Source organism: Crocodylus porosus, unplaced genomic scaffold, assembly GCF_001723895.1.
Source record: "Crocodylus porosus isolate Cpor-Errol unplaced genomic scaffold, CroPor_comp1, whole genome shotgun sequence".
In the NCBI taxonomy this organism is placed as follows: Eukaryota; Metazoa; Chordata; order Crocodylia; family Crocodylidae; genus Crocodylus; species Crocodylus porosus.
The window spans coordinates 33,791,824-33,805,874 of NW_017728907.1; the positions used below are offsets into that span (position 1 = coordinate 33,791,824).

General features: G+C 41.8%; 1 protein-coding gene across 2 annotated transcripts in view; it reads left to right on the forward strand.

Moving 5' to 3' along the window:
- The window catches only part of EVI5 (ecotropic viral integration site 5), a 151,173-nt gene that overhangs the window by 51,731 nt on the left and 85,391 nt on the right, over nt 1-14,051 (forward strand). For both annotated transcript variants that reach the window (XM_019531104.1, XM_019531105.1), the window contains exons 7-11: nt 1,411-1,554; nt 2,660-2,749; nt 2,857-2,954; nt 4,650-4,710; nt 12,902-12,955. In XM_019531104.1, coding sequence (XP_019386649.1) covers nt 1,411-1,554; nt 2,660-2,749; nt 2,857-2,954; nt 4,650-4,710; nt 12,902-12,955 — 447 coding nt within the window. The remainder of the gene's footprint in view (nt 1-1,410; nt 1,555-2,659; nt 2,750-2,856; nt 2,955-4,649; nt 4,711-12,901; nt 12,956-14,051) is intronic.

Sequence of the window (14,051 nt, forward strand, 5' to 3'; positions counted from 1 at the left end):
ATGTGGGGTTGAGGGGTGTTTGTGGGGATGTTTGTAGGGGCTTTGGGGTGTGGAGGGGGAGGGTGGCTCTGGGGTGAGGTTGTGCAGGGTGGGGTGTGTGTAGCAGTGAATGGGGCTCTCCTCAAGGTGTGGGCTGTATGTGGGGAGGAGTGTGGGGTTAATACGGGGAAGGGTGTGGGTGGGTGCGGTGTTGGGGGTGTGATTGTGTGGGGGGAAGGTGTGGTTGTGAAGTTTGCAGGGGAGGGTATAGTGGGGTGCACATGGGAGCCCCCCTCCCCTGAGCTGGTCAGCACCCACCCCACAACAGCATGGAGCCTACATGCCCTGCATTATGTCCCTGCCACCACCAGCAGTGCTCAGCCCCAGCCCCATGCCTGCTCCAGACTTGTCCCTGCCAGAGCAGATCAGCCAGAATCCATGCAGCCCCGATCTGACCTGCCCTGTGCCTGCTCTACACTGTCCACCCGTGGCGCATCCTGCTGCCCCCTAAGCACAAGGTAAGACTGGGGCAGCTCCACACCTGGACTGCCTTCTAGGCAGCCCAGGTGGCAGCAGCTCCTTCTGGCTGCCACTACCACTGTCACTGGCTCCAGCCCCACAGTGCTGCACAGCTGTGACTGCATGTCCTGTGTCTGCTTCAGGCTCACCTTTCCAGGCTCAGCAGTGGCGGTGCAGGACAGAAGCTGTGTCTCAGTGTGAGAGAAAAGCATCTCCTCCCCTTCACTACCTCACAGCATTTCCTGCTATAGCCATCTGGAGCCCATGCTGTGCTGCCCTGCATCTTGTCTGTCATCACCACCACCTCCGGGCTACCTAACGGTGGCAGCGCAAAGAAGGTGGAGGGCAGCACAGCGTAGACTCCAGGAGGTTGCAGCAGGAATGGCCAGCAGTCAGAGTGGGAGGAGGAGGGACCACTTTTCCTCCGCGATGAGCAACAGTTTCTGTCCTGCATTGCTGCTGCTGAGCCTGGGCAGGCGTGGAGCACATGGGCTCAGGGCTGTGCAGTGCAGGTCCCCACCAGTACCGTGGGGCTGTGGCCAGTGGTGACAGCAGCTGGAAGGAGCCGTCGCCACCTGAGCTGTTTTAGAAAGGCAGTCCAGCTGTGGACCTGCTCCAGCCCCACTGCATGCCCAGGGGGTGGCAGGACATACTACGGGCAGGCAGTGCCTGGGGTGGGTGGGACCAATGGACTTGCCGCAGGCTGGACAAAGACCCGCCACAGGCCAGATACACCCCATGGGTCATATTTTGCCCACCCCTGATGTAGATGTTACCCATAAAGACATTTTTATTTCTTGTTATCCTCTTGGTCTTGTTTTCTTTATTGAATATCAGTGGGGGGTGGTTTCCATCATGAACAGAAGACTTTTTGTTGGTCTGTTCATTTATTTATTATATTCTCCTTTCTAGGAGCAGCTACCAGAGCTTTACGTGCACTTTCAGTCCCAGAGTTTCCATACTTCAATGTATGCTTCATCATGGTTTTTAACAATCTTTCTCACAACTTTTCCACTTCCAGTTGCAACAAGAATATTTGATATTTTTATGTCTGAGGTAAGTAAATGTCTACAGTTAATTTGCTACTACAACTGTTGCTGCCAAGTGCTGTCATTTGGGTGGTGGTATACATTCTGTTTCTCTAGATGAGTTTCAAACATGCTTGTATATAATTTAATAAATGTAACATTGAATTGTTAAGAAAACAATATATATTTAATGAAGAAAAGCAGATGTATCTTTGGTGACTGTACCACAAAGTGGCATATGGATGTTTGATAAAAAGCAATGAAGCACTTCATTCTGATGCATGTTCTAGATGAAATGGGCAATACCTACCATTTCACAACTGAAACACCAGACTTCTAGTAAAACATGGTCATTCAATAGGTGGAAATGCTCCTTTCAAATAAAAGTTAAAGCACACTTAATTGAATAAAATGCAGGCAGAGGCTACAGTTATGAAGTGAACCTGTATGTCCTGAGAAATGAATTCAAGGAAGGATTCTTTGAGGCTGTCAGTCTGGTGCCTATCACAAATTCAGAATTAAAACTTTGAGCTCTGTAGGTTTTGGCTTGTTGCAGATTCTTCCCGTTAGATGCCATTCCTTCCAAATTATGTATGTATTTTTTATTAAAAAAATAATTAGGTGCCAAGGCATATGGCCTATCAGGTTATGGCTAAGAATATTTTCAAAAACAGTAAATAGGAGTCAGATATTTCCTTATAGCTACCAAAGGCTGTCTTAACCATTACCTGCTTAGCTACTGAAATTTCAAAAATGTTAAAATACAATTAAAATACATTTCAGGAAGCACAAATATCCTGTTTTATGTAAGAGAGATTTTTGCATAAGACTTTGATAAAGTCTGCCCAGATAAACCCTCTTAAATGAAAGAGGTCAACCTTTGCACAATTAAAATGACCTCTTCTGAACTAGCAGTGACAGCTCCTTGGTAGATAAGCCTCATTATATAAACAGGATGAAATGAAGGAAACACCAATTGTTAATGCAAAGATGTTCGCTAGTTTTGTTAGTACTGTCCAGGATGTGCAGAGCTAACTCACTGTTGCAGTATGTAAGCTAGTTATTGCATTGTATTATTGACAATCCCTTAAATAATGGATGGAATTTATTTTTTAAACCACTTCTATTTTCAGGGTTTAGAGATAGTATTTCGAGTAGGTTTAGCAGTTCTTCAGATGAACCAAGCAGAATTATTGCAACTTGACATGGAAGGGATGTTACAGGTAAACTAAATTTACAATAATACTGTTAAACATTCATTCATTTGCAAACGATATATGTATTTGTCAGTGCTAGTTACTTGTAATCTTGTGCTTTGATTTGCTTTTAGCACTTTCAAAAGGTCATTCCACATCAGTTTGACAGTGGTCCAGACAAATTAATCCAGGCATCTTACCAAGTCAAATACAATGCAAAGAAGATGAAAAAGTAGGTATTGTATTTTGAAAAAAATAACTGTATTTACTGTGAAAAGTGACTGTTTTATGAATTCTTAAAGATACTTGCCCATTATTTCAGTTTGAGCTTTTCTGTTTTAAACTTTCTTGTATGTATTAGTATCTAATTCACTTCAGGTGAATATAATGTATTGTTTTACAGGTACAGCGATTCTTTTGAGGTAGTAGTTACTATGTTTGCTGATCATTGTAACTAAAAGTATTATATCCCATGAATAAAAATAATTCAAAACACTGCAGAAAAAAACCAAGATAATCACAATTATATTAATGATCAAAAGCACTTTTGTAAACTTGAGAACATGAACAGGAATGTGAAAGAACCTGGTTAGGAGAAAGATTAAACTAATTAGAAGATGGGTTAAATCCTTTGATTAAATGACTGGGGTTTGGAGAACTGGTGAAAATATTGACACAGTAATAAAGATTGTATGTTGATCAAGATAAATATGGTTTATAATCCAAACAGACAAAACTTTGTAATACTAGCTGATGGTTGTAAAGATAATTTTGGCTTGCTGTTTAAAAGCCCAGGACATCTGTCACAGCTACAGGGTTAGCTATACCACTTTCTCCCTTTTGGGTTTCATTTGTGTGCACCCCCTCAAGTGTCTGGTCTCCTGCCTTTGTATTTCAGAGAGGAATTCAACCTTTCTTCCATTCTGTCTACAGCAGTCTGAGCCCATGCTGTTTTTATCCAGCACATATTACTGTGTCTAGACACTTGCAGTTCTTCTTTGGAAGTCCATGGTGGTTGTCTTAAGTTCTGAGCATTGTTTATTTTAACAGTAGGAGCAAAGTTTTTAGAGAGGACTTTGAAATGGTCTATACATTTGTCTTGCTTGCAATTCTTCTGTTTCCTGCTGGTAATTTAGGAAGGTTCAGTTTCCTCAGACACCCTAGCAAGGTGTCAAGGGCCTCAGTCTTTCCCCTTCCCAGTGGCTTCCACTTCTGTCTTTACAGAAGGTTCCTTTTTATTTTTTAATCCTATTACGTTGTTTTTGCTATTTTGTCCTTGAGCTCTTTTGCTGTTCTGATTCCATCCTATTCTGTATTGTTGGTTGAAGAGGAAGTAAAATCGAAAACTGCTACTTTTGGAACCTGATAACTTGTAAGTGTTTGAAAACTGGCTTATCACTAGCTTTTCTTTTTCCTACCTGTCTTTCCCCAGATAGCCCTCTTTTTGAATTAGTGTAACATTTATACGGTAAATATCCCACTAACTTGGTCAGCCTAGCTTATTCATAAGATATTATGGAGCAGGTACAAATCAGGATGGATATAAAGGTGTAATAATAATGTCAGATCTCTTGACAATGCTAGACAACAGGAGCATTCAGAGTCCTGGGAAATCGATTACTTAAGTTAATAATAGTGCTTGAGGGGAGCTGATCTAAAAACAGTTTAAATCAGTGAGAAATGTTTAGTAATTTAAATTGGTTTTGGTGATCTGTTTAAATACTTAAATGTTCCAATTTACTTGAGAATTACTTTAAAAAAATTTAGGTACTTAAATTTAATGGAATAACCTACTAGTAACAGTCAAACTCAAGAAAGAATCAAAGAATGCTTATTCATTTTTCTACTGTTGGTTATGGGTATTCTCAACACAAGATGAGTCTTTTCCAGTGTTTCTGCTACCTTCTAATGACAATTTATCTTTCAGGTTAGAAAAGGAATACACTACAATAAAAACTAAGGAAATGGAAGAGCAAGTTGAAATTAAAGTAAGTGTGAAGCATCAACATAAGCGTCTCTCTGAAGAGGAGATGGTTTTTAGGTAATGGGATACTAGTTTCATGTGTGTCAGTAATGGTTTGTATAGTAACCATAAGCAGATTTTGTGAGCTGCTAGAATTACTTTTTGTACTTGGACTGATTTTGAACAAGAAACTTGTAAAGGAAATACCTTAGAGCATGGGTGCTCAGCCTCTGACTATGAAGTGTCATCTGGTTTGCTTCTCTTTCCAACAGGGGCCTTGTTGGAAGCAGCTGGAGGGGCATGGAACCAGAGAGATGAAGTTTTTTTTAAATAAAAAAAGTTAGAGGCAAGGGAGTTGTGGCAGTGTTTAATTGTCATTCCTCTGCTGCCGAATTTCCAGAACTGTAGGGAACCCAGCATCCCAGTGTGACCCTGTGTGCTAGATTGGGTGTGTGGAACTGGGTGGCATGGAGCTGGGTCTCCATGTGCAGAGCTTGCATTGGATCTGGCCCCTGGGCCGGCCGCATGGCAGTCATTCAGCCTGCATGCTACAGGTTGGCCACTCCCATTCTAGAGTTCTGATGATAATATATGTTATAGAAATCATGAACAGGGAGAGTATACTGTGTAATGTGAAACCATTTTTTGCTGATGATTTAATGGATAGCTGTCCATAATTGATGACTGCTTAATGAGGGATTCATAATGGGTGTGGCTATAGAACTGCTGTGGAAAGCTTTTGGTAATTGTAAACTTAATAATGGGGAAGAAGCTCAGTCCTTTAATTAAAAATGTTAACAAACTGAGCCATGCAGCACCTGGCCTTGAGACCTTGGTTTCCTTGTGTATTGTGGCATAAGATCAAAGATACAAAATATCTTCGCTAAGGCTTGTTATTTAGATACATTTATACTGAAATTTCTGGAATTAACTCAAGTAAAAATAACTGAAGGGGAAGTTGTACTTTGAAAAGTCTATGCAAATGTTTTCCTTTACTTACTGACTGCTTTCTTTGTATAATTTATCTGATTCTATTAATGACAGATAAGGTTTTGCCACCTCCTGCTCTCTTTAACCTTATGGGCTCTTCAGCATAAAGTTTGAGCCGGACTCTGTTCCTTGTCATATTTTTTGAGCAGTTATACCCAGGCAATGAAACTCAAGGTGATACAAATGGTAGTGAGCAAAGTCTGTCAAGCAAGACACTGACTACTGATGGTAGTAATGTCTGCTTTACAGGCTTGATAGTGTGTTTAGAGTAAATCCTGAAAGCTCCATTTTATGTTTGCATGTAAATGAAGTGTGTTTAATAGGAAAATCATTGACCTGCTAAATATGGGATACTTCTGTTAGTGTGCTGGTCAGGTAGGCTTGCACATCAACCTTGCTGTATCACAATTTTGCAATTCAGCAGAAGATAATCAAGAAGGTAATCAAGAACACATGCCCCTTTCAGGGGTTTAGATAAATACTTGCTTGGCTGAAAAGATCCCTAATTTGGATGTCAGTATTTAAATTATTGTTTCCTCTTAATTTCCATAATATGCACTGCACAGACTTGGGTGAATGAAGTACCTGCTTCTATTCCTAACCTCTTCAGGCAGGTGGAATACTTTTACAGGCTAAGACTGAACTGAGGGTACATGACCAATACAGAACTTGAAGGCTAGGCACAGACAAAGCCTGAGGTGGATTTGCACCAAGTTTCATGGCTTTTTCTAAGTGTCCTAGATTAGTTCAGGAGGAAACAGAACTAGTGTTTGCTCTGGGGGTTGGGGAGGCATGCAGGTGGCCTGCGCTGGCTGAGGCCGGCAGGCTGGGGGTGCTCTCACATGCCTCCCAGCAGGCTGCCAGAGAATTCTGAGCCTGGCTGAGCAGCTGGCTACCCCTATTGGCCAACACAGCCTCTCTTCCCAGCTCTGGGTCACCCCCTGCCCCCCCCCAACCCCGGACATCTGTCAGGAACAGAGCCCCCTGCCACCCAGGGTTCACTGAGCTTGGTGACTTAGGTCTTGTGGGGGCTGGGCCAGGTCTATATGGCAGGAGGGCTCTTCTCCCCGCTCCCTGCCCCCCATTCCCAGTGTGGTGGACAGGCATGTGGCTCTCGGTTATGGCTCCTGCACGCAGCTGTCAAGAAGGTCAGGCAAGAGGGGGTGAGGGAACAGAGCCCCTTGCCACATGGCCCCGGCTCCACGCCATCATAGCTAGTGGGTCCTATGTGGCAGGGGGCTCTTCCCTGCTCCCCCTCCCACCCCTGGTTCCTGGCTCAGGGAACAGCTGTAGCCAGGAGCCACAGCTCGGAGCTGCACAGCTATCAGACGGGTTGGGTGGGTAGGGGATGTAGAGCCCCCTGCCATGTGGAGTCCGTTCCAGTTGTGTTAGCTTAGAGCTGGGCCTGTGTGGTGGGGGACTGTCCCCCCCCCCGCCCCATCTGACCCTCCTGACAGCAGTAGCCAGGAGCCACAGCTCAGAGCCATGCACCTGTCTGCTACACTGGGAACTGGGGGCGGAAGGAGGGGGAAAGTGGAGACCCTGCTGCATAGACTCAGCCTGGCCTCTCTAGAGGGAGGGGCCTGTGGCAGGGGGCTTCGCTCAACCTTCCCCACTCCTAGTTCCCAGCGCTGTAGATAGGCACGTGGCTCTGAGCTGCAGCTCCTGCTTGCAGCTGTCAGGAGGTCTGGGCAGGGGTGGGGATGGATGGACCCCCCCCCACTATACTGGCTTGGGGCTAGGGCCTCATGGTAGGGGGCTCTCTTCCCACACTCTCTTCATCCTCTCCCCAGCCCCAGCCAGCTGGCTATGAAGGCAAGAGAGAGAGGCTTTTGTGACTCCTTTCTGTAACAGTCTAGGGGCAGGGCTGGCCCAATGCTCATCCAGAGCAGATAAGCACCAGGCAAGGCTAGAATGCCGTCTGCAAGGGGTGTCTGGGATGCTGGGGGACAGTGAACTTAGGTGATTTATTACAGGATCTGGAAAAGAAATTTGGTATACCACTCTAACCTAAACCAATTAAGTCCAATACTACATCCATCCAGATCTGTCTATGTATGCTGAACTTCTGTTCTGTTAACAGGTTTAAATCAGTTTCTGAACAGTTATACTTAGGGACCTACCCAAATCAAGGCGGCAGATGGGCAATTTCACAGGCTGATTGCAGTGCCTACTGCCATTTTCATGAGCTTATCATTGTGACCTCCCACCATGCCCCACCACTGATTGGCCAAGAGGGCTACCCCTTGCCACTGATTGACTGTCAAAATGGTCAATGATGTAATTTAACAACTTGCTGTTAAGGAGGAGAAACTTTAAAAAAAAAATTTAAAAAATCCTGAAATACTTGAAATATCCCAGTGCCTCTGATGCTGAGTTCATTTTGAAAGATATATGAGCATCCTTATCCAAAAAGGAAACAAAGTTCTTTGAAAATGGTAATCTTGCCACGGTCATATGCCTTAAATTTTAATTATGTGAATATTAAAACTAATGAGGAAATCAAAAAATGTGTTGGACCCAAATGTACCATCCTCTCTACTTCTAGAACCTGAGTGTAAATGAGATCTATGTTTTTAGCTCTTAAAAAAATAATCCTCCAAAAATCCTATTAGGGGATTAACTCAGTGGTAATTAGAAAGGATGTGCAGGCATGTAGCAAGTTTACTACTCTGGGATATAGTATAATAATCAGGCCTTAATAATGAATGCTTCAAACCATTAGGGCTGTCATTTTATTTTAGCACCTGGTAGTCTATAACAGATATTGCTAAATGAAGTGGATCAGCTGTCCTGGGACACATCCTGGCACAACTGATCCACTTCATTGGGTTGAGTCCCTGCTGCTCCCTGCAAGGGAATTCCTGGGCCATGCAGGATTGGGCCTGTGAAGCCCCAGGAGCGCCTGCCTAGGGCATCTGGAGAGCAGGGGCAGGCCCAAGATGTTTCCACTCTTGCCTTAAAACAGATATCCACCAGGGAATATCAGTACAAATTAATACTGTACTACCTTTTTTTGATGCCACAAATTTGGGCATTTGTGGCTTGACAAAAGGCGTGGATGTCTGCTTGCTTTCACTTTGTTCTGCCATAAACATTTTTATGGTCTCACAAAGGTGACACCTGTTTGCAGCCGTAGCTAATGTGCCCTTTCTGTAATGGGAAAGACTAGTAGGTGGATTGTTGATTTCAAAACCTTTTGTATTTATAAATACATCTCTGTGGTCCCAAGCCCCTCCAGCTGCTTCCAACAATGTTCCTGTTGAAAAGAGAAGCAAAACTCCTATCATTGGTATTATCTACTGCAGCAGTCAGTTGATTACCTTCTTGTTAATGTGGTCCCTGATACAGAATTAATTGCAGATAAGTGCTGGCTGTGTGATGATCACTGATTAGTGTAGAGATGCATTGCATTTCATTTGAGTGTATAAAGTTAACTTAATGTTTTACACAAATCATTAAAACTTACAAACAAAACACATTTTAGTCTGTTCTGCTTCCTCGCATATCACGTTCTCTAAAGTCCAGATGTAAATCTCACACTGCTTTGGAGACCAGTAAAACCTGTCTATGTATTTCCTATCCATGGACTTGTAACAGTCAGGGTAATTAAAAGAGCAGATGACTGACTCCAGTGGAAGATTTGGAATTTGGGAGAGTTGAGTACTGTTTCTGGTTTTACCACATACTTTTGCAGTTATTGCTAAAATCACTTCCCCTTTTTTGTGCTTGCTTCTTAATGTGGAACAGGGGGTATCTGCTTGCTGCACCTAGTTATTGTGAAGTTTTACTTTAGCTACATTCTGGAAACACTTTACTATAGCAGCCACTTTAGCAGTACCAAATCATTCTACATTTTGGCCAACGTTTTCAGAAATGACAAAAGATTAATCGCCTCTGTTTTGGTGTATCCCTCTTTTACTTAATTTTTTTTTATAAGTGGCCTAACATTCAGAGAGTGAGCACTTAGCATTTTCTGAAAATTAGCTCTCTAAGATGTCTCCATTCAAGCACCAAAAAATTGAGGTATGCAATCATTAGTATTTAGTAACCGGGAAAATTAGATCATTGTATGTGCAAAGAAGAAATTGGGTTGGCATTTTTCATGAGGTCAGTGTTTGTTTGCAGCAGGACAGCTACAGCATTGTAGCTACTTGGGGTAAGTTCATAACTTAGCTTACCTCTTAGCAGGGTGGATTTGATTTAAATCACTGGTCAGGAAGTTTTGATCTAATCATTGTTCCATTCATCGTATTCAAAGCAGCTTCCTCCTGAGAAGGAGTGCTTCTTGTGATGTCGTTTCATTCAGGCAACCAGGCCTTGCATTTCTTTGTTGCACTGTTTGCATTTTGCATGCATGCCTGTCTTACCCACAGGTAGAGGAACTTCATTAAAATATCCCTTTTACCATACCATTTCCTTAACTAGATCTCAAATCAATGGAGAAGCTATACTCAGAAACTTAATCCCTCAGTACTTCTGGAATATTCTGCTCAAAATGTTTCTCTTTTGTTTCTACTGCCCCTCCCTCCTTGTATTTATCTCCAGACTCCCCCTCCTTGCCCAGATCTACTCTACCTCCAACAATCCTTATTCACTTAACTTCTTGAAACTTTGCACTTCTAGAGAGAGATTAGGTCATGACTCTGTGTATACACTCTTGCAGAGAGACAATAGAGCTGATGGAGGTAGGTAATCAGGTCTGCTGTCTCTTATCTCCATATACTGCTATATAAATACTCCCATATACTGCTGTCTCTGGAGACGCAACTCCACAGTTTGAGCACTGAAACTAAGCATCACAGATTCCTTAATGGGATCTTCTAGACTGAGCACTGAGTCTCATTGGGTAGACTGGTTTTCTTTAATCTTTATTAATCTGTAGGGGAGACTCTGGGAACCCCATAAAATTGAGCCCCTAATATAGTCCATGGCCTATTGTGACCTACTTATAAAACTTCTAAAAATGTTACGTGAATATATTGTCTTAAATAGTATATAATTAGAAGTTATAATTGCTATTCCATGATGATATATTTGAGCTGTAACATATCTTAAATTAAAACTATCTTTATATGAGTTTCTTTTTAAGTATTTTAAAAAATAAAAATGTGATTCAAATAAAAAAATCTGATTTAAATAAAAAATCCATTTTATTTATTTTTTTTAAAAATGATTTTTTTTATCCGCCCTGTCTCTTAGTAAATTATTTTGTGTACTTATACCTGAAATCATTGTTTCACTGCTGTACAAATATAGAGCCCCCAATGTTTTTCAGGAGTGTCATCTGGATTTGTGTTACTTCTTTATTTAGGACACCTTTTTCTATGAAATTTCTAACAAGAGAGTATGTGGATGGGGGAGGAAAGAGCTAGAGCCAATCTGGCTGAGCTGGGGTTAATCTGTTATGTACTTAAATATATGTGTAAAATACTACAAAAGGTAATTGTGATTTACCTGTGAAGAAGAGTATTGTGTCATTTTACAGATAGGGTATGGAAGAAGATAAGGTCAGAAGAAGTGGTTTGATGATGGTGAAGTTGGGACTAGAATGTGAATTCCTAGAGATTTACCTTCATTTACTATGCAGTATTATTAGGCTACTGTGTAGTAGTGTCACTTAAAAGTATTCACCAGTGCTACTGTGCAGTAATTCTGGTTACTGCACATTTATTTAGTCCTTGATTATACAAGTACTAAATAATGAGCAGTAACCACTGCACAATAACATCTTGCATAGATGCACCCAGTTACTTTAATCCTAGGGACCAAGTTTTCAAGGATAAGTTTTTTTCCAAGAGGAGAGCTGAGCAGTCCCCAGACATTTTGCCATCCTCCAGTTTGAAGAAGGGCCTTTAAAGCTGTGGGCCCATAAGCTTTTTCTTTTTCTTCTTCTTCTTCTTCTTCTTCTTCTTCTTCTTTCACTATTCCTGATTTGCTGTTCTGCTGCTACAAGTTTAATCTCCATTAAGGAGAAAATGTAAATATATCAGCTGTACCTCTCTCAGCCTTGCTGAATAAAAAGTTCCTGGACCAATACCAGTATCTGTCCTTGTTGGTTTAAATGCTGAGGATTATAACTTGCATCAGTGTTTTTGTGTTGGTCTGTTTAAGCCTTTCAGTTCTCCAGTTAAGTTACTCTTGGGATGAGTAGGCCAAATTTTATAATTGCATTACTTTGTTTAATCTTACTTGCAAAGTTAGTGTTTTTTACCATAGTCTTGAACAGTCTCTTCTTCAGAATGTTTTGTAGTGTATACTGTGATGTTTTACTGTAGCACATGCTACCCATTTGGCATGCTAATTGATTCTCTCTATTACCCTTAGTTCAGATGCTTTATTTAAGCATGGGTGGATCTAGGATTTTGAAAAGAGGGATGCAGATGGTGTGGCACATCATCCCATATGACACAACACATGTTTTTTTTCTCCATTTAAAGGGAAGCTAAATATCTTACTAGTATGCTAGGGTGCTAATACTATGGAAATATTACTATTGGAATAGACACTGATTTGCTAGATGTGTCTTGTGATTTTTTAACTTTATATACAAGGCAAAAAATAATCAAAACAGCCAAAAAGTATTATTAGTCTTGTTGTCATCATAGTTGAATATACACCCCTTATTTAGATTCCTAAAACAAAATCTAGCTTTCTTGAGTATCTTGACAGTGCTTTCAATACTTCACTGTCAGTTATTTCTACACCTGAGTTAATATTACCACAGCTGAGTTAAGGTTTTTAGCTAGAGCTAAAAACAGTCTACAGGGCTGTGAAACAGAAGGGAGAAATAACCAGGAATGGTTAAAAGACAGCAACATTGCAAAAGAAAGGATCATTTGAAGAGTGCAATATCAAGATCATTACAAAGGATAGGGGTTCATTAACATCTGTGAGGAATTAGGGAGATGACTTTCTGAGCATTGTCTGAATAGAAGTGTGGATGCCCCTCACAGGCTGTTGGTTTTAAAGCTTGCCAGGAGAGAAATCAATGTGGGGGTGGGAGGGAGAGGTGTGCAGCCAGGAGAGAAATCAATGTGGGGGTGAGAGGGAGAGGTGTGCAGCTGGACCACTCCTTTCTTCCTGATTCTGAGTTACCTACTGTTGTACATTTTCATAGTACTTTGATAATGCAATTTTAAAGAAATTGATAATACTGTTTATCTTAACTTTTTGTTCATATCTTTCCATACACACACATTAATATAGTTTTGCTTCTTTTGCAGAGGTTACGAACAGAAAATAGACTCTTAAAGCAGCGCATTGAAACATTAGAAAAAGTGAGTATAAGTGACTAGATTTGACCTGTTTCATAATCACCACAACCTAAATACAAGATAGTTCCATATCTTATAAATGGAAACTTTTGCTAGAATTTTATATGCCAAAATACCAGTATGGAAACTGCTCAGACGGTTTTCATGAACATTGTGTTTAAAATTGGCTTGAATAAAGAGCCAGCCAGTGCTCAATATGAATTAAACCGTGCAGATTTACTGCTATATGAAGCCTTAGGAAGTAGAAATTCTGTGGAAGTACTCCTGTGGGAGTACTCAAATTCAGACCAGAAAACCTGATCCCTATAGTCTGGTTTCTTGCATAACTAAGTACTGCACTAGAAAATTGAGCCAGAGCTGTGAAAAAGAAAGGAATACTTTCAAAAAGATATGAACATTATAGACAGACTTTTTGGTTCCTTGGCCTTTCCTACAATTCTTTTGATTCTGTAAGGTTTTTTTTTGTTTATTTTGCACCTAGGGAGAGAGAACCAGTAGCATACCCACAGGCTGGGGAACTCCCTTCTCATCAGCACAGAGGCTGAAAAGGATCTTGGAGTCATTATAGACTCCAAGATGAACATGGGCTGCCAACGTGGGGATGCAGTCAGGAGGGTTAACCACACCTTGTCATGCATCCACAGATGCATCATGAGCAGGTCCAAGGAAGTGATCCTCCCTCTGTATATGACATTGGTCAGGCCGCAGCTGGAGTACTGTGTCCAGTTCTGGGTGCTGCACTTCAGGAGGGATGTGGACAACATGGAGAGGGTCCAGAGGAGGGCCATTCGTATGATTGGCGGCAGTAGTGCAGGGCCCTATGAGGAGAGGCTGCGAGACCTGAACCTATTCAGCCTCCACAAGAGAAGGCTGAGAGGGGATCTGGTGGCTGTCTATAAACTGGCCAAGGGAGACCAGCAGACAGTGGGAGAGTCCCTGTTCCCCGAGCACTACTGGGAGTAATGAGGAATAATGGCCATAAGTTGACCAAGAGTAGATTCAGGCTAGATATCAGGAGGTGCTACTTCACTGTCAGGGTGGCTAGGATCTGGAACCAACTTCCAAGGGAAGTGGTGCTTGCTTCTACCCTAGGGGTCTT